The sequence below is a fragment of the Anguilla rostrata genome, chromosome 11 (assembly GCF_018555375.3).
Source record: "Anguilla rostrata isolate EN2019 chromosome 11, ASM1855537v3, whole genome shotgun sequence".
NCBI lineage: Eukaryota > Metazoa > Chordata > Actinopteri > Anguilliformes > Anguillidae > Anguilla > Anguilla rostrata.
In genome coordinates this window covers 12,310,278-12,331,473 of record NC_057943.1, presented here as the reverse complement: position 1 = coordinate 12,331,473, position 21,196 = coordinate 12,310,278, and the positions used below count along the sequence as shown (strand labels likewise).

The following is a 21,196-nucleotide window of genomic DNA, read 5'->3' as shown; positions in this document are numbered from 1 at the left end:
ATACTTTAGGTGTCATAATAACCTTGACAGTGGCTGGGTAAAAACCTTCCCCAATGACACTCATCCTAAAGTGAATCTGTCAGCGTAATGGCTACAAATACTGGTATAATCTAACAGCATGGAATATAATCCGGAGGGGGGGAAAAGGAAGCAACAGATAATACAGGATTCAATCCATGCTTGTCCTTAGCTTTGGCCCAGATTCAATCAAGATGTGTCCTTAATTCTAAATCAAAATCATCTGCAAGCATTCATTACCATTGTTGTTTCACAGCTGCAGTTTGGCACGTTCTGAAATTACAAAAGGGATATTGCCAAACTTTGTATGTGAAGCATGTCATTTTGAGCTGACTAAAAGCCTGTCCCTGACCAAGCCTTTCTGTGGATATTTGCCAGAAATAAACGTGGTCATTCCAATATAGCAGATAAAACATATGCAATAAATTATGCATAAATAATTCATTAAAATGCATACATATTCATTTTCATAGTCATATGAATTCACAATGTGTTATCTCTGTTCCACTTATAAATTCCAATCCAGTTCCACTGTAGCCCATTTTTGTACTCATATTTTCTCTTGAGGTCCCAGCTTTATTTTAAAGTACCCCCTTGTAGGTCACTGAGAGACATAAGAGGGAAGTGTTTTCAAAACATCAGTGGGAGTGTAATCTGACTGTACACCAGTAGCTTTAAAACCACAGAACCCTGACATTTACCCAAGCTTAAGTAGAATTCTTATGCAAAACAAACAGAACCAGTGTTAAGGCTGTTTCATTTAAAACCTCAAGTGATTTGTAGCAGTTAGTCCTTCACCCTCAATGGCTCCACAGTAAATCAATTGTTAACTCTTAGCTCTTGCTCTTCAGATGTGTAAAAATACTGGTGCATCCCTTTAGTACTACACTATTGCACCAACTGAATACCAGTCTGTTCTCCGTACTGTATCTAATGGATGCATGAGCTCACATTCCCTACAGTAAGCATACCAAGAAGAATTCCAATTCATTCAACTGGCTGCTGACAGAATATTAAAGTACCAGTGTGAAATACCATGTTAAATGTGTTCTCGTATTATGGAAAATGATGCTGTGGTGAAGCAATGAGAGATGAGAAGCCGTTTATTTATGTATTTATTCCAATTTACTTTATTATATTTTAGTTAATTCCCTCTGAGACCATCACAGTTACATTAAAATCTTGGTTACCCAAATTTCTTCGTTATCTTTAACAGTATGTACTGTAGCTGTAATTCAATGAAAAACAGAAAAGTAGGAATAGTAGGAATACCCAACAAGGTAAGCATTCATTAACATTAACACATGTATGTTTTTGACAACTTACATTTCAGGTTTTAGGCCAAATTGTAGTTAAACTATAGTGTTAGCCCCATAACAGATAAACCCAATAATCAGCATTTACTCATCATTCAGATGGGAAAATATCATTATTATACAAATTTGTTACTAAATTAGACTATTTCAAAATATATCTTAAACAAAACAAACACTAAGTGGTACTTTGCACTACTTTTGTGTAACATTTTGTAACCTTTCACAACACGCAATACTTAATAAAACAATTCAAAGTAAGCAATCCCTGAAATTCCATTTTAGGTATGGTTACAGCCGATCACTAAGTCATAGCTACCTCTAAAAACCTTCGAGCTTTCCCGACATTTTGATGGGAGCTTTCAAGAATGAGAAATGAGAAAATTCTAAAACTGAGAAAAGTTGCTGTCCTGAATTTTTCAGCTATCGTTTATCTCCATCTCTTGACTCTGGCTGAGAAGATACTGACAGCTATTCCAGTACAGGTATGAAAAAAAAATCCTTTGCTTTTGGGCACTAGCTGCCCTGCTTGATTAAACTGTTGTAAAGCTGACACTGGTGACATCGGGCCTTCCACAATATCCAGATTTAATCATCCCTAGCTCAACGCAGGACACAAGCTCTACGTACACATTGCTTATTCGGAGCTGCCAATCATTTGAAAGAGCCAGATGATATTTCAGGCGATCTGAGTTCTCCAGTGTTTTCTCAATTGACATTTGTGAAAAGATGCTCTAAGGTTCATTTACACTGGAAAGTTAGTTGTAAACAGTGAAGCTACAGCACTTAAAACCTTTAAAGCAGCTGTTTCCTTTATGGGCCACATCACAAATGCTTGTCTTAACCTGCAACCTGCAACCGGTAAATGCTGTTGATGTTCCCATAATATGCTCCTTTTTACAGTTTTACAAAAAAATCACCCGACTAAAAACGGCTATATCACTGTAAAATATGTATTTATTATAATGGAAAAGTACACAAGCCTGTTTTAAGCTTAAGCTTCTCACAGTTCCTGTAACATTGAAACGCTTTAAATAATTTGCACACAGTGTATGCATTACTGGGTGAAAATGCCATATAGAAATAAAACGGTTCCTGCCATACAGAAATCTATAGCTGGGGACCATGAACTACGAAAGGGGGCGAATCTCTGAGCTGGGTAATGGTTACATCAATACCAAGAAACACATGCTAAAGCAATCCTAGTCACATTAGCTAACTGCGATCGACATTTAATTTCTCATCATTAATTTTTAAAAATGCTTTTCTTTACTAGGTGCAATTCACTAGAATGCAATTGTAGGCAGAGGTGTCTCTTCAGGGAAGCACTACACAAAAGGGTCCCTGCCTTTCAGCATATAACAGGAACAAACTTGGACACACATGCACATACATAAAACCAGCTAATCTTGTATAGACAAACCACAAGCTCCAGCTTCTCCACGGGTGAGTCAATAGCATTAAATTCATCCCCAAGGTGTTTCAAATCCCAAAACAAAATGGTATCTGATTGCTTGCAAAGCTTCCAGTGTGTGTCCATATGTCACCTGCATGACAAAATCACTGAAGCTCAGCTACTTGACTTGCAGTGTACACACAGTGATTTTCCAACCATTTCAACTCACGCATGCACGCACAAATATACATACATACATACATACATACATACATACATACATACATACATACATACATACATACATACATACATACATACATACATACATACATACATACGTGTATATATATATATATACTGCTGACTGGCTATCAACTCAATAGATATCGGATTTGATGTTTTTCGGAAGCATTTCACGTGGCCTTCTGATTGTTTACTACTGCATCAGGCACAATTCAAGAAAAAAAAAAAGATTGACGATACGCTCCAAGGCATCGATTTGGCATCCATATTCGTATCACTAAAAAAACTGCAATTAGATATATATCCTGCAGCCCTATTCTGAAGTGTAGAGAAACATGATCAGATCCAACAACTTTATTTCAGATTGTGTTAATTGGTCCAATTACTTTTGCTCTCATAAAATGGGGGACTATGTATAAAAAAGTAGAAATGAAATGAATTAGAAATGAATTTTTATACACCCCCCCCCCTTAATGTTTGGGACATTAATGTTATATAAGTGAAAGGAGTCATGTTTAATACTTTGTTGCATATCCTTTGAAATGTCTGCTGAATGTTTGTGACTCATATACATCACCAGGTGCTGAGTATATTCTCTGATAATGCTCTGCCAGGCCTGTACTGCAGCCATCTTCAGCTTGTTTTAGGGGTGAGTTGCCTTACGTTTTCCCTTCAGCATGTGAAACAAATGTTCAATTGGATTCAGACCAGGTGAATGACTTGGCCAATCAAAAACGTTCCAGTTTTTGGTTTTGAAAAACTCCTCTGTTGCTTTAGCAGTATGTTTGGGATCATTGTCTTGCTGTAGGCAATGATCCCCAACATGCCGTAAAGCAATAAAGGACGTTGAAGCGAAGTCCAGTGATTTTGGAGGCATTTGGTTGAAATTGAGCAGATAAGATGCTTCTGTACAATTCATTCCGCTGCTATAAGCAGTTACATCAACAATGAAGACCAGTGAGCCAGTACTTGTGGCAGCCATACATGCCCAAACCATAACACCCCCACCACTATGTTTCACAGATGAGGGCTGGGGGTGCTTTGGATCTGGGGCAGTTCGTTTTGGCCTCCACACTGCTCTAGCCATTACTCTGACACAAGTGAATCTTGGTCTCATCTGTCCACAAGACCTTTTAACAGAGCTCTGCAAGCTCTTTTAGGCACTTCCTAGCAAACTGGGCCATCCTCTTTTTGCAGCTTACTAGTGCTTTGTGTCTTGCAGTGCAGCCTGTGTCATTCTGTTTGTGAAATCTTCTGCGGACAGTAGTTACTGACACACCCACGCATGCTCCCTGAATAGTGTTTCTGATCTGTCGGACAGGTGCTTGGGGGCGCTTCTTCATTATGGTGAGAAATCTTTTGGTCATCGGTCATCAACTGTAGAGGTCTTCCTTGGATTACCAGGCTCACCAGTGCTCTCTTTACCCTGTATAATTACAGCTGAGAATGTGCACTGTTTGGATAAAAATAAAAAAATTGTCGAGTACAGAGATAAAAAAATGTCTTCGTCCCAAACATTATGGAGTATAAAATATATAATAGGTATATAATAAAAGGTACATATATGTATAACAGGGAGAAGGAATGCATGTCAGCCCCCCTCTCCCCCACCTCCCAACACACACACACACACACACACACACACATAACTTTGCCAAGTTTCGACCTCTTTAAGTGGCCCTTCTGGAAAAAATCAAGAGTCAGCGCAGAAATTTCTCCTGAGCTCTGGGGAGAAGGCAGATATACGTAACAGAAATGCTAATAGCATCCAGTCTGCTCAGTGATGCATCACTGGCCAGCCTGTACGGCGCACACCAAAACCGGCTGCTGCACAGCAAACACAATTTGTCACGGGTCTGGCTATGAACCCACAAAAGCCACTACCCCTCTCCAAGATGGGACACAATGTTCCCAACGGTTAAACCATGCAGGGTGGATTCACTCCAAAAAGTCAACAGTTCCCACTACTAAAATCCAACCTCTTAATCAAACTATATGAATTATGCAATCACGCAGGGGAGACCAGCATAGCGAGAGAGTAACGATAAGGCTAGCCTGCGGAATATTCTATTTAATTTTACTTCTTAATCCCTTCAAGATTCCCAATAACATCCTTCTTATCATGTCAAAATAAATACATATATATATATATATATATAAATAAATAAATAAATAAATAAACTGGGGCATAAGTGGCTTTGTTTAATTACTTCAGCATGAAGCACAACAATTTAATATGAACATGGCTGGACTGTAATTAGATTTATTCCCAGCATGAACAATACAGCATAACTACAGTCATCCGCCTAAACAGCACATGCAGTTAAATCACTAGTCACTAGTACAGCGACATACTGGCTGGAATCAAATCTTAACTGCACCAGTGGTAGATTCCAATACGATAAAGTCGAAACACAGCTGGATGCAGTGATGTCCAGAGAGGGTTCCAGCCCTACAAGAGTGACTCTTCTGGTTTTCCATGGGATGTAGTAATGTAGTGAACAGGTGACAGGCAGAATATGCATCAATGGGAACGGCCTACCAAGGGACAGGCTTACAACTATGATACGGCATATTGTAAGTTTGGACAAAAATCTAAAATAAGGGAGGAGAAAGAGCTTATAAATCAACTATGAAGTCAGAGATTGCCAGGCCAAGATATTTATACCCAACTCAAGAGTGAGCTTCAGGGTTGTTAAATCACATTCAGAAAATCTTGCTTAAATAAAGATCAATATGTGAATTAGACAAAAGAAAACATCAATAATGAGGCATGGCAGTTTAATCTTCTACAAATGTTTGGTCATTAATTTATGAGCTATCGGCTAAACAAAGGTTCCAGCTGCAAACTGAATCATTGTTTACATGAAACATTTGGGAAATCAAAACAAAAGGAGTATATCTTGATCTTTAATAATGAAAATGAAATACTGCACAGGGTAACAAGAAATAAGTTGAACAGAAATCATGAGAGGTGAAAACTGAATTATACAGATCATTTTTCATGTTAAAATATTGTCTGACATGCTACATATATTTGCTGAATTGTTGTTTCACAGTCACACTACCCGGTTACACAGCTAAATAACACGGTGGAAGTGTACAATATTCACAGGTCATGTTAAATCACTATCCAAGCCGATAAATTAATTAAATTTAGTTTAATGTAGTTTTATGTTCACAAAGGACCAATGTCTCAAATCCCTTTACAGACATTTTGGGTCCAGGCCAAAGCAAGCCAAGGGCAATTAACACATTAAATATTGAGACTTAAAGGGGCAGAGGCGCCCAAAAACTTAAATATGTTTCCATTCACAGTACCCAGAGCACTACCAATCCATCCAGATAGTTTAGCTGAGATTTAGACGAGTTTTCTAGATACCCGCCACTCACCCTGATACAACAGACCTCAATGAGCCCATATCTCTTTGGCACTCAGTGCACCAGAAATATACAGTACATTCAAAAATCTCAACAGCAATTTTTCTTTCCAAATACAATGCCACGGTCACTCACGAACATCCACAGGGTTTAAATCGGGCATGGATTAATCGAAAAGTACATCTTCTACTGCAGTAGGCCAACTGTGCAAAAGCTCAACCAAAGCATACCAGTATAGAGCGTTACAGTTTGTACTCCTAAAACCTGGAAGTGAGTTAGCATTTTTGAGCCATGGTTTCATTCTGTGCAGATTTCCAATTCCATTTTTTTCCCATAGGATTTTCAATTTATGAAGGAAAATAAAGTCTGCAGTTAGCTTAATTCTAAGCAAATGTATACCCATAAAATATAACCGTTAACATCTCAACCATGAATTTTAAACTTGTTACGTGCTTTAAGAAAGTAAGGCGCTAACAAGTTGCACTCCTGAAACTGCAACAAACTGTCGCGTTCCACCAACGTCACGTCACCGCCACTCAAGTTTCATATCAGTCCACCTGCACCAGACTTTGCATGGATATACTCAGTTGGCATACTTTGGTAGAGGTAGTTCTCAATGAAACCATGCACAAATTAGGCTCTGTGGATGTTCCTGAGTAACCGTGGCACTATATTAAAAAGAGACATTGCTGTTTTTTTTTTAATGTAAATTTTCCGTGCATTAAGTGCCATGACAATATGGGCCTGTTGAGGTCTGTTGTATCAGAGAGAGATAGAGCAGACATCTAGAAAACTCATCAAATCTCTGCAAAGCTATCTGGGTGGACAGATAGTACTCTGAGTAAGTGGGAACATACCTGAATTTGATATTTTGGTGAAGCGCCCGTTTAAAAAGTTTTTTTAGGAGAAAAGAAACAGCCAATCCTGTGTCTTCCATGCTTAATGAAAAATAAATAGATGAGACAGTTTTGGGGCCAACCTTACATTGTACATTAGCTACCTTTGACATTACACAATAGCATATTATGGGAGATTTGTATTTTTATTAAAAGCAGCAAAAAAAAGATGCAATGAAAATACTTTTGCTTAAACGTAATGTAATCTAGAAGATTCTATGCAAAGGTTGGCAACAAGTCTGTATTGACACCAGTGTCTACTGTAAAACTTTTATTTTCATGGTTACTAATTGGAAAAAAAAAAACATTCAAATCACAAACCCAAAAAAACATGCATTTCACAAAATTCTGTAAAACATTAAATTTCTATGAAATTTATTGGAGCACTGAGCACAAAACATAAAATTTGATATTAGAATTTATCTGAGTAGCTTTCTGGTCCAGCTGTTTCTTCGAAAAACAAAAAACAGCGTATTATGGCACATGTTTACACCCATCCACTTGGTCCAGATTAGGACAGACAGGTGTGTATGGAGCCTGCAATACTTTAAATACTGCTCAACCATTGCTAGCATGAAACATAGCTACATCTTATACTGCTACTATATACCAGTGTCAAGACATTTACCTTCCTGCTAAACTCATTTTGTCACCACTGGCCCCCAGATTAGCCAGTCAAGGAGCCCCAATACCTCCACTTCAGGGTAAGTAAATATCCACTACTGTAATACTGCACCAGTACTGGAAGTTTCACTCATTCTCACAAAGAACAGACCATGTCATGGTGAGTAAATAGTTAACATATTTATAGTAGGATAAACTAAACTCCAAATTTAATTGAAAATAAACTGTCCGTGCTCTAAACCGGCTTAAAGTTAAGCAGCATTTCATTCAAAGCTTTGCTATGTCAGAATCAGGGGACAGAGGGGAAAAAATGAGGCAGATACAAACGGTGCGCAGAGATTGTTGGAGAACCTACATGTACCTCCGTGTATTTTCCGTGCATTTCATTTCACGCATTGAGTTACTTGAAGCCCCGTAAAAGACCAGCATCAAAGTTAACTACAGTAAATGCTGTGTTCTGTGACGTGCAGGGACGCACAATACAAAGAATGGTGCCGCACTCCCGAAGATCGCCGCGCCAACATTGGTATTCTAAATTGGTTATCAAGCTCAGGCAGTATGGGTGAATTTCAAAGTTCAGCTACTCTAATGCCAAATATTTTCATGTCATTCACATAAATCTAAGCAGAGGGCATCTACTCTGAAAGCATTGGTATATAGGTGAACCACTTTGAAACGGAGTGGATCTTTTCACAAGGACTCTCGGTTATTTCCTTCGTCGAGGAAAATATGTGACTTAAATCAGTAATCAGATATTATTTGGTAAGACACAGAATCGGCAGATACGGAGGAGCAACAGGATTTTCCCTCTCCATCAGCGAAACCGTTAATGACCTTCCCTGAACTCTTAGGCTTGGCTGTGACTTAGACCAGACCAGTAATGAATAGCGAATATCCAAAAGGACATGCTTGTTTTAAGATTCTCTGAAACATAGCAACAAAACCCACTGTACCTAACCGACTCGCCGATACAGTACTAGTTACGACATAGCCTACGTGTTACAATGCTTGCCGTTTAGTACCCTAATGCATTGCTGGATACTTAATACGCATTTACCGTCCGCAGTGGCAGCTATAGCACCCACCCTCATAATGACACTGAATAAGCATCCAGTCGTTAGAACTAAAAGGAGAAAAGTTGGCATGAGTATATTTTAGAAATGCACCGAGAAAATGCATCGTAGCGGTGTGACAACGAGACCGATGACAACAATTTATAAACATACACAACACTTTAAATCCCCCCCCCAAAAAAAAAAAAATCTCTCCTTGGTTTTATGACAGCGTACCATTTGCACTTCAAAGAGCACCTGCGAAAATATTCAGTAAATAGGCGACTTTATTCAACCCCAACACGTCACCCTTCCGTGTCGTTTTGTGCCCTGAATTAAGGGAAACTCACTAAAAGGCAGAGTCGCAATTCCATTTAAACGTTTTTAAAAAGTGACGTACTTACCAACGGCTAAATCAAGTAGATCCGCGCACAAGAGGAAACACAATGAGAAGACGGTCATCTTTCCCGTATTTTGCAATAAATCCCCAACTCCATCAGTTTTTAGAAGCTCTCCATTCCTCGACTGCTTGATGCCCACCATTCCAAAGGTACTACTAAATCGGGCGGTCCCCACAAACTGTTCATGGTTCTAATAAAAATATCAGCGCAAGACGGGGTAAACAGTAGCTGATTTAAAACAAACAGAATAATTGGTGGTGTCAAAGAAAACGTTCGAACGTGCGTTTGAAAGGGTTCCCTCCACGCATTCTGCGGCTCGCGATACTGCAGCGGGCAAGGATAAAACACAGCAACAGATTTGGAGGAAAACGCGTTTCACTCAAAGCTCTCTCTCTCGCTCTCTCCCCCCCCTCATACACGCTCAGGCGCTCACGTATTCTTTATTACTTCTGTCCGTTGTTATTATTTATTATTATATTCCTTTTAATATAAACAATTACAGAAAACATCGAGGTGAGGGACATCGTGCGTAATGACAATTTACAAATGGACTGAGATTTACAAATAGACTACGTAAATATTATGTGCACTTGAGCTGTTGAATCGGGGCGATTTATTTTCGTTCATCCAAATGAGTATACTCATAATTTATTTTTCTTAACGAGACTTTATATTTTTATGCAACTATTAGAAGAACAAATAGGGACTTTGCGTAGACCACAAATTTGTGTCTTAAAAGTGAAGCATTTTTGCTGGTGCGATAAAGTGGACCTGGTAGCGAGACGTCTGCATTAACGTCAGGGGACACACAGGAGAGAATAAGACTTAGGAGACAGTAATAAAGGCGGCAATGACTCATGGTGTCAATATTGACTGCATACTAGAATGCACGCGTTTTAGGTGTTACACGAATGGTGTTGTGCCTGTCTCAGTTATGCTGTTGGAAGTAGTCAAAAGGGCTTGTACTGAAAAAAATAGGCTATTTTTTCCTAACCTTTTCATTGTTGTAATTCAACGCTGTAATAGCCAGCAGATACCCTGTGGTGGTGTTGGTGTGTCAAGTAGGAGAGGCTCTTCTCTCTGGACCAATTAGAAGACTGGTGTCTAGCAGTAACCGAGTTAACTGAGATGTTAAAGTAATCGTCTGCCTTTCTGCGGTCATTAATGATCCTGTGCCCTCATCGAAAGAGTAGATGGTTCTGTGCTGTCCTGGTTAAAAAAATTAAAAAAAAACATTCCCAAAATACAGCTGTCAGTTTGGACACCTAATCACCTGTCACCCTCACAGGCAAACAAAATAAATACATAAATAAATAAAAACTTTTGCATTTCCTATTCAACCGGTTTCAATACAAAATTGAGTTCTAGTTTGTCAAAATTTAGTTTTAGAGCCAATGCATAATGCTTAGTTTTAGAGTCTATGTGTAATTCTAATGTTTGCTTAGTTAATTACTGAATCCGGTGAACCTCGTATTTAACATGCTAACCGTTTCTACATCTGGGTGGATTTTTAAAATTAATTTTACTGGAACAATTCTGATTAAGAGCTTTGCTCCAGGATGAGGATTCTCACCTCAGATTTTATCCTGAAGCCCAGTTAACAACCCCAGTTACTGCTATACTAGCCTACTGCCTGTCACTCATTCGCTTCGCCACCTCCACTCCTATCTGCCAGTCGGATTTGATAGGCCTCCCCTTGAATCAACACAGTCACATGACTTGTGTTGACTTGGCAATGTGTCAAGGCCTGACTTTTTAACAAGCGAAGTGACATGTCTAACATTAAGTGGCGATACCTAGGCTGCCCAGTACTACTTGTGTTCTGGGACAGAAAATGGTGGACAACTTGGAGCACTGTATTGCTGTGATGCACAGCTAGCGTAGCAACCATCTTAACAGAATGCTTGTAGAACCACTACGGACATTGTCACCGACTCACACGTGTCTGACAGTGCCTGCATTCAGAACTGCCTCCCCCAATCAGGCAGATAATCCCTGTCAGAAAACTGGAGCAAAATTGACACCTTGGTCCAGCCCACAGACTGATCATCAGACTTGTTGGTGCTGTGCCACGATAGATGTCAGGATGCTCAGAGTCAACAGGAGCATCAGTAAGAGCAGAGGTGGTCATTTTATTTATTTAAAAAATAACATATGCCCACCAATTTACGTTGCTCCTAACACGACACACATGTTCAAGGAATTATAGATCCGTGTCCAGGGCTAGAATGTTCTTTCGCTGTTACATGATGCATCTCGACACGTACGGTAGGCAGTAGGCACAATTAATCTGCTTTGTTTAAATCCATTGTCTTATTTATTAAAATGCCATGTGGATCTGAAGCGTGTATGTGGTAGACAAGACAAAGCATGCTATACAGGTCTGGAAGCTCAATCTGTAACCCAAAAATGGCAGGTTCTTTTCCTTGTCATGGCTCCGATGTTTGACCCTGGAAATTATTCATTATTGAGCCAGTGCCTCTCCTGTACTCGCCTTGCCACAATTAAAGATTATTGCAATTGTTGACTTGGGTTTAGCCTCTGACATACGCTCAACCCCCTCCCTTTATTCTTAGCATGTCTTAATGGACTTTCTGTCACGTGTGAAAATTTGAAGATTATCCAAAAATGAATCAATAATTAGATTTGCCAGGAAACAACACATTTGCCTTTTTTTCTTCTCTTCATTTCTCAGAGTTGAGCACACACACATACAGACACACACACACACACACACACACCCACTCTCAAGGAGAGAACAAATATGCCAAATCCTGACCTAATTTCCTTTCAGTGCTCTCCATGTATTCCCTGGACTTTAAAGCGCACCCGAGTAGCCAATGCAATATTGAGTTTCTAATTCAGTTTCTAACGACACTCACAAGCAGATCAGCTCAGGGTTTGCACCACAATGGCAAATATCACGGAAAGGCCCCAATGCTATGGTCCCACTGCAGGTGTTCCATGCAAGTACATTCACTGCTGAATTGATCACAGACCATGTGACAGCAATGGAAAAATACAATTTGATTTTGTGAATTTGGGAAACATACTGGATATGGATATGCATATATGTGTGTATCTGCATGTGCATGTGCATAAGCTTTGCAGGGTTATGGCTGTTGAAGTGACCATAAAGCCCCCAGGTTGAACTTCTCCTGAAGCTACTTCATACTGGTATGGAATATAGAGCTTAATCCTTCATCCCGACCATTTTCAAATGACAGCAGTCAATTCCATGAGCTAGCAGATGACATTTTTGATTGATTGAGTCAATACCGCACAGTGTCATAAGACCACTGCATCAATGATATACTTAATAGCATTATATTGGGGCCTTATGGTATGATTTGGGAGAAAGGTATTCTAAAAGCCACTTTAAATAAAAATCCATACTATTAAAACTTTACTTTATTAAAACCATTTTAAATAGTTTTATATTATTAGGCAAATAATACCAAAAATAATTTAACAAAAGAAAAAACAAAATACTTGCCCTGGTTGCTACCATATTTCATGTGAAGCGCAATTTCTTTTTCATAGCCGGCGAGCTGGATGCCTCCTGGACCAGCTATCCACCTGTCAGATGTGCTTTGATATGAGTTGATAGGAGGGAGCCGTGTCTGAGGGATGGCACTGTCAACATTCTGTCTGTCTTGTACAGCCAGAATGCCTGATGCTACTACAAGTGTTTTTCTTTTTTTTTTGGACATAGCCTCTGAATAATGGGCAGTTTGGGATTTTTCTCATCAGCACCAGTTAGTTCTTGGATGGACGACATGGGAAAGCTAAGTTGCTGCTGGAAATGGTGTTTTCAGGCAGTAGGGGGCAATGATTCTCACTCTGGTTAAATATGACCCAATGCAATGATGGGGAAACTGTGCTGGAGGAGACACTGTCCTTCAGATGAGACGTTAAACTGAGGTCCTGACTCACTGTGGTTGTTAAAGTTCCCATGATGCTCATCACAAAGAGTACACAGTAAAATGTTTATGGTTAAATCAACTCTTACAGAGTTTATATGAGCCCACTATGGCCACAGTACTATTGCTTATACTTGATGAGCACTGGGTGAGTGTGATAAAAACACTATGCACAGTACATGCAAGGAATTATTAGCTGTGTGTAGACAAATTTCACTTAGCTGTTCCCGTACTTTTTACTCTTGGAGGACACTGCGTGTGCGTTTGTGTGTGTGTGTGTGTGTTGGTGTATTATATATATATATATATATATATATATATATATATATATATAAATATGGGTCAAAGGGATTCAAATTAAAGTTCAGAAAGTTTGCATTGGCTCTGTGCCATGTTTAGTCATAGTAAGGCTCCACAAGGAACCATTAATTGTTTTTCTTTTCACAGCACGCAATTATTTAAAATTTAGTAAATTCCATGTGAACATTTTCAGAATAGAAATTTGAATTTATATATACATACATACACACACACATTCACACTCACTGTGAGAGAGAGCAGATTTAAGAATTAATTTATGAATTTTTCTACATGTACTATGACTTTCCCAGACCTTTAAGATGACTTGTGTAACATAGGGCAACAGTAATATAATATAAAAAAAGGAAATTACTTATATATTATATATTCATAACTAAAGTCCCCAGAAGCCTGTCTTGATGGATGCCCTTATACTGCAGCTGTTTGGAGACAGTGCTGTCATGTTCATTTTCTGTCTCTAGAGGGCAGTATCTATATCAAATTTTAGATTGACACTGGAGACATAGGTGTTCTTGTCAATTTAACACCTGCATGGCAAATGAACAGTCACCTGGACAGTTAATGGATGACTACCTGAAAACAAACCTGCGCAGATGACAAAACACAAGGAGTTGAGCACTGCTACAGAGTTATGTTATTCAGAGAGTGAGTTTGAGACAGAAGGACAGACAAAGAGACAGAACAATTTGCCTCCTTGCTTCTAATTAGTGCATGCCAATATTATACATTGTTAAAATATTTTGCCAATTTTAACAATGATATCTCTACTCGCTTTAACACACAGCAGTTTACACGTTCCAGTAGAAGGTGTGTGTATACTCATAGACCAATAACCTGTGCTTTGTGCACCTTAGGATTAAATATATATTTTGAACAATTTCCATGGTTCTTTTCTATCACCTGCTACCCCTGCATCCGTGCCGTCGGCGCTATAGCCAATAACATTCAGTACGCTACTCCGATGTGATCACCCACAAGTGACTTACATGCTGCAGGCTTCACGGCACTGCAGGGAGGCACATTTCTCACCCGTGGCCGTTGGTAGCCCGTGGGCACCTGGCTACACAAAGTTAGGAGGACACTTGAGGATAAACGAGCAGTAGCCTTAGGAACTCTGGGCTCCTTAAACTCGCCCAAACTCCGGGCGAGAACGAGAGCAGCTGTGTCACCGCGCTGCACAGCCATGGCGCGGCGGCGTGTGCCTATTAATGCGACTCCCGGGCCCACGCGGCAGGAGCAGCGAGCTGCGGCCTCGCGCTGAGCCACGCATGAGCACTCGCGCAGTCTTTACCAGGCCCGTCAGTCAGCCGCATTCAGACGAGAAGCACAATTATCGTGTTCTCGTTTCGCCCCGCCCCCCTCCTCCCCCACCACCGCCCTCCCACCACCTAAAAGATTTTAAAAAATTGTTCGGTTTTGTGGGCATACGAGGAAGGCATGGTACAGTAGGAGCCATCGGTTGCGTAACTTTTACTTGAACATATGAACACCTTGGCATGGCGAGAATTTCACCACAAAGCTTGCCCAAGATCCAAGCGTAGCTTCTAAGAGCCCAGCCTTAACAAGCAGCGCGCAGGAAAGGAAGAGGGAATCAGCCAGGTGTTGATGAAGACTAATTGTGCATTCTTTGCAAACACACCGACTTGAGCACACATCAGCTCTCCCGTTCAATTTATGGGGATGAGAGAGGATCAGGCTTAGGAGATGAATATCGTGAGTGGGTGATTTACAAATAAAGCCCTCATTGAAAATGCAGATTCATATTTGAGTTGCTGCCAGTGAGTGTAAGGTTACAAAAAGTTTTTAAAAAACAGCCACGGCAGCAGCAGCAGCAGCAAAAAAAAAAAAACACTCTAGAATTACAGAGTTTTGGCCAAAGCAGGAAGCAAGCAAACAACACATGAGAAGACACAATGACAATATAGCACCAACTATGCCAACTGGATTCACACAGTAGGCACACGTGACACTTCAGGTTTGCAGGCAACAAAAAAAAAAAAAAAAAACACTAGAATAAAGATGTCTTGGCAACCTCTCCTTTTGCACACAAAAACCCATGGCTTACAGGTTCTTACACTTAGCAAACGCTCCCGTTCAATAAGATTACAGCACATATCTGTCGGAGCCAGCATTGCCTGGCTGCTGTATACGGGGCTACCCCCGCTCGCTTTGCTGTGGGAGTCCATTGACCAAAGGAGCCCACGTACCCGCACGGTGGCGGGAGATTAGCAATGAATTCTGAAAATGGGGCGTGACCAGGGCTTCAGGGGGCCACAGCACTTCAGAGGCTGCTGTAGGTGGCTCTGGGCTATGCCTGGATGACTCGAGACGTATGTTTTTCCTTGCACACACACAGACACACACACACACACACACACACACATACATGCAAACATACACACACATGCAGTTAAATGCAAAAGTATTGGGATAGTGAAACAATTTTTGCTGTTTTGGCTCTGCACCACAGCACATTGGATTTGTATAAAAATGGCTATAATTCGTACATGGATCAACTGACACGATGACCTCATGAACATTGTTTTATTTAAAATCCAATGTGCTTGAATACAGAGCTAAAACAACCATAATTGTGTCACTGTCCCAATACTTTTGCATTGAACTGTTTGATAACATTTAACAATGCTTTGTGTCAAATAATGGTTCAGTTTATGGTTTTGGTGTTACGGATTTGGTTCAGGTCAGTATGTTTTTGGTAAAGCAAAGATAAATAAATTTATTAAAATGGGTGTTTGATAACTTTTTTCATTAAATAAATGAAATAGTATTTTTAAAATTGTATTTTGGAATTACTCAAGTTCCCTTTGTCCAACATTACAGTACATTTTGTCAAAAGATCTAAAGCCAGTCAGTGTGACAAATGTGTAATAGGGGAAATAAGTGCCGTGAAAATGTTTTTTTCACGGCATTGTAAAATGGAGCATAAACTAAACCTGTATTATGTAAACAAGACTAGAAAGAGCATTAATTAATTTGATTCTCAGATGAAAGATTGTCAATTCCTGTAAGGATAATTGTTTTTCCTCTTGAAATTTAAATGCAGTCTTTTACTGCATCAAAATGAATAATAGAGCATGGTTGCAACTTTGCTCTCAAATGTAAAGCATCACTTTGTTAAATTTGTGTTTCTTGTGCTTGTAAGGGATGTTAATGTATATGGGCCATTGTGCTCAATGTGTTGCCAATAGCATACGGCACACTTGCAAAGCAATTCTGTCTTACAAATGTTGTTTTATCCACCATCTTTTCCCCATCACTACTGTTGTTAACACTAAATCCATAATGTTCCCTAATAGCGGACTTAAATGATGCTGGAGAAACCTGGTTTTTCTTGAACACTTGCCATTTCGCTCAAGGACCGACTGCCTGGTGCTTCAACAATAAGCTGTGCTCAACTTCACCTGTACAAATAGTTTTGCTGGACTTTTGATTTCAATGAAAGCAGCTGGGGTCAAATGATCATTGCATTCCTCATTTTCAGTGCTTGGATGGCATCAGATAGAAATAATATAACCTTTACATGATGAATAAGAAAAAAACCAGCAAGTTGTCTGTCTGAGTGCCTATTTCAAAGCTTGACATAAGAGGGTTTTTTGAAGCAACCAAACCGTGGGTAGCGAATATGAGTAAAGAAGACAGTGATCATCGTGGAGGCAGCAATGCCTTCATCTTCTTTCACAAACTAAAGCCTCATCTCTTTACCCAGCCCCATCTCTTACAGGCAGGAGTGTGTCATCCCAGGATATTTTCTGCAAAGGCGAAGGACAGTTTCAGTTCCTCACCAATGTGACTGCATGGCCAATAATAAAAAATAAAAAAAAGATCATTACCAGCTCAGAAGGATGTGAGTTCAAGTATATACTGGCCTCAGAATGAATGCAGGATGATTCATTTGGACAATGATGGAGGTCCAGCGGAAGGTCCACGTTCTGTCGTCTGTAGACAGGTGCTAAGTAACAGTGCAAGGCCTCGCACAATCACTCCAGCTCACTCATGTGCTTGTGCCCACCCACAGATACAGCTTTTTGAATTTCTCTCTCCCCTTGCTTTTCCAACCGCCAAATCTCCTACAGAATGTATTGACTTCTTCACCCATGGTGGGCTGGTTGCTATCTCTCCACACTGAACAACTGCTATACGCACAGAGTCCCGAGTTTGCCGAACATCGGAAATTGCTTTGTTATTTATCGTTATTGTTTTTTTCATTTAACATCATTGTAAGCACACCATATTCCAAACGAAACAAAATGAAAGCTCAGTGCATTGTAGTTAGCGCATTTATTAGCTACAAGGTGTGGACACTGAGGTGGGGATGCAGTAATGAAATCCTTATTTATCTGGCTCGGCGATGGCTCAGCTTATAAATGATCATGCTTTGAGTTCTGGCTAAGCTGACTATGACCTGGATTTTGCAGTGGTGGTGCACAGTTTTGCCCTCATAGTGTGGCCCTTAGATACTTTCTGGGTACCTACAGTCATTAGTGGAAGATGTGCCCCTCATATTATCAGTGAAAGCGCTTCTGTAATACACTGTGCGGCTTGTAGTGTGATAATTTTTTATAGGCTCACAGGAAAAACTAAATTGCAAGTTGGGTTTTTAATTAGTGTATTTTCATTGCATGTAAACCCAATTCACTCAATAGATTTACATAGAGCATTGGCCATTTGGTCTTCAGATGGATTATGTTTCATTAATTTTTTTATCCAGCTGTTTCGAGGTGCATAATTAATTGAAATCAAATCTCCTAGCAAGTATCATAGGCTGTTAAAGATAAACATAATGCCAACAGGCCTTCAGCCAAAGAAAGGTACACATATTAAGTTGGAAAAGCTACAGAATCTATTTTATGTCATCAACTTCATTAGCTCCAACTAAAACGGCAGTTAAGTGGCTCAGAGGAAAAATCACAAAAACATAATGACTGTACTACTTTTCAGAAATGGGAGAAATCATTTTGTTACCCTGTTCAATATAGGTTCCTTATATCATTATTCTTGAATTGTTCACAGATGCCATACTACAGTTAGTCTAAATGGGGGCATTATGTTTAGGTTATAGAAATTTTATGGCACAGTACTTTTTATTCTGGGATTGGTTCCACTGGAAATCATGAAGTTACAACAATACGTGTACATAAATGTGTGTGTGTGTGTGTGTGTTGGTAGAAAAAAATATTTAATGTTCAGTTAGCTTCCATAAATGGGCCATATGTAATTTATATGTCTCTTTTCTTCAGCATTAAGAAGGCTTTTGAGTTTAATAAGAGAGTTCTTATTTATTACGATTCACTATGGTACCAATGAGCCTCACACGGCTCTGAAATAAACATTTTAAACTCAGATGTTAATACAGTAATACATCTGAGTGATTCCTCGCTCACCTATGACAAAAACAAGCCCACAAATTAATGATGATCTAAAAAATAATAATAAATTGAAAAAAATATTTAAGGAAGCATCTCACTAATGTTCCTTTGCACGTCAGTGCTGTAAATGCAAGATTTCTGTGACTCATTTACCAAATATGATATCACACTGTGTGCATGCATGGGGCGGGGGGGGGCGTCTTTCAATCCTAAAACAAAATTGCATTTAGTTTATCTCCATTGTTCTCTAGATTGTACGTTGATCAGATTCCATCTCTCCCAACCTCATTGAAAGAGGTGCTAACAGGCTCTCACTGGTCCATTCATGTAGCAGTGAACCCTGTTAAATAGCTGTCAAAGACAATTAGCAGCTCAACTGGCAACTTGCTACAGCTCGGATAATCGGGATAATTCTAGAATGATCTTTCTGAATGCAGACCATATTGGTCATGGGGACACAGCTTAACCATGGAAAACTCCATTATGAAAAGTAATAACCCTACATACTCATGAGCCTTCTCATAAATCTGTTTAAACCACTACTTCATAATGCAGTTTTAATTTGTTTTTGTTTTGGATTAAAGAAAGATTTCTGCAAAGCAATACATATTCCCACCTATTTGCGTTCCACATGCTTTAAGGTCATACAAATGTATTTTATTTCAAATAAAATGTTCAAATTATATTTAATTTCAAATACCTGTTCAAATATATTTTGTTTCAAATGCATATTCAAATGATTCAAGTGTGTTTGATTTCAAATCCCTGTTCAAATGTATTTTATTTCAAATGCCTATTTCAGACGGTTCGCACCAGTGGCAGAACTGCTGTGCATCTGAATGACAAATTGTATGTGGGGAAATGCATTTGAAATGCTGTAGATAAACAGAACAATCAAGGAAAAGGTGGCCAAGGTCCAGACTCAATCAAACTCAGTTGCAAGCTGTCTAACAATTTAAGTGAGTGCTACTTTTTTTGTGTACAGAACAAATGGTATTTGCATACAATGGGCTTTGAGTTGGTGTATGAGCTTGATATCTTTCAACCAAGACCATTCCCTGGGGCTCATTTTAACCATTTTTGAACACGGGTGTAAAGTGTCTATAAAGTTGTTCAGTTATTTGGCTAAAGAAGAAGCAGCACATTGCAATGCAGTTTACTGCCGACGAAGAGGAGCCTGAATTGCTGCACTCGACACACAAACAATGAATTCTGCAAACTGGCACACATTTTGATAACTGTTTTTATCGCCTAATTTTCCATCTCCCCCCTGAAATCTGGAGTGTACACAATTGTACAAAATGTCCATTTCATCACAGCAGTGACAGATTCGGGACAGCCCAGACTGGAGTGCTCGTCTCCCGCAGTCCCTCTTTCCAGACATCCAGCCTTTTTTTTTTTCGATGCAGCCCAGCGGTCGAGCTGCGCAGTCACTGCATCCCAGGACTGCAAATCAGTCGCAGCTGGTTACTCTAAGGAATCGCGCCCGTGTTGCCCCAGGACACACCTCAGCTCTCAGCCACAGTCAGCACGAACACATTTGGGCTTAGTATATGCCCGTACAGAAATGAAATATACTGTAATCATTTCTTAATATGTGGGTCTTCTGGAAAATAAAATGATAAAAATATTTCACAGCAATACATAAAAAAACATCTATATATCACAATACCTTAAAGCTGCAACAGATTGTAAGGTTGTAAAATATGATGTTTTTTATATTGATTGCTTGAGAATTTTGACAGGACCTATAGTGACAACTCAACTTGCTGATGGTTCACGAACAGCAGTGAGCAGAAACACACACAGTACATTTCTGTGTACACACAGTCTTAACACTGCCCCCATATATATATATATATATATATATATATATATGTACTTTAAGGTATATGTACTTTAAACCAGTAGAAGCCCCTCCACCCCCCCCCCCCCCAGTGTTAAGACTATGTGTACAGAGAAATGCATACTGAAAGATGAATACTATCAAAATTATGAGAAATAAAATTGCTCAAAGCAGTCTTATCTGCCCACAAGCTCCTTTTCCAGAACTCTGCAGACTCTTTTAGGTACTTCTTAGGAAACTAACCTGGCCATCTAGTTTTTACGGCTAATTAGAGGTTTGCATCTTGCAGTGTAGCTTCTGTAGTTGTTTGAGAAATCGTGTGTGGACAGTAATCACTGACACATCCACACCTGCCTACTAAAGAGTGTTTTTAATCTGTTGACAGGTGTTTG

General features: G+C 39.5%; 1 protein-coding gene across 2 annotated transcripts in view; it reads right to left on the bottom strand.

The window, feature by feature from the left end:
- Positions 1-9,717, bottom strand: part of LOC135233953 (immunoglobulin superfamily member 21-like) — a 177,691-nt gene extending 167,974 nt beyond the window's left edge. For both annotated transcript variants that reach the window (XM_064297960.1, XM_064297962.1), the window contains exon 1: positions 9,331-9,717. In XM_064297960.1, the coding sequence (XP_064154030.1) occupies positions 9,331-9,469 (139 nt within the window). In that variant the 5' untranslated portion in view covers positions 9,470-9,717. The remainder of the gene's footprint in view (positions 1-9,330) is intronic.
- Between the last annotated feature and the right edge of the window lie 11,479 nt (positions 9,718-21,196).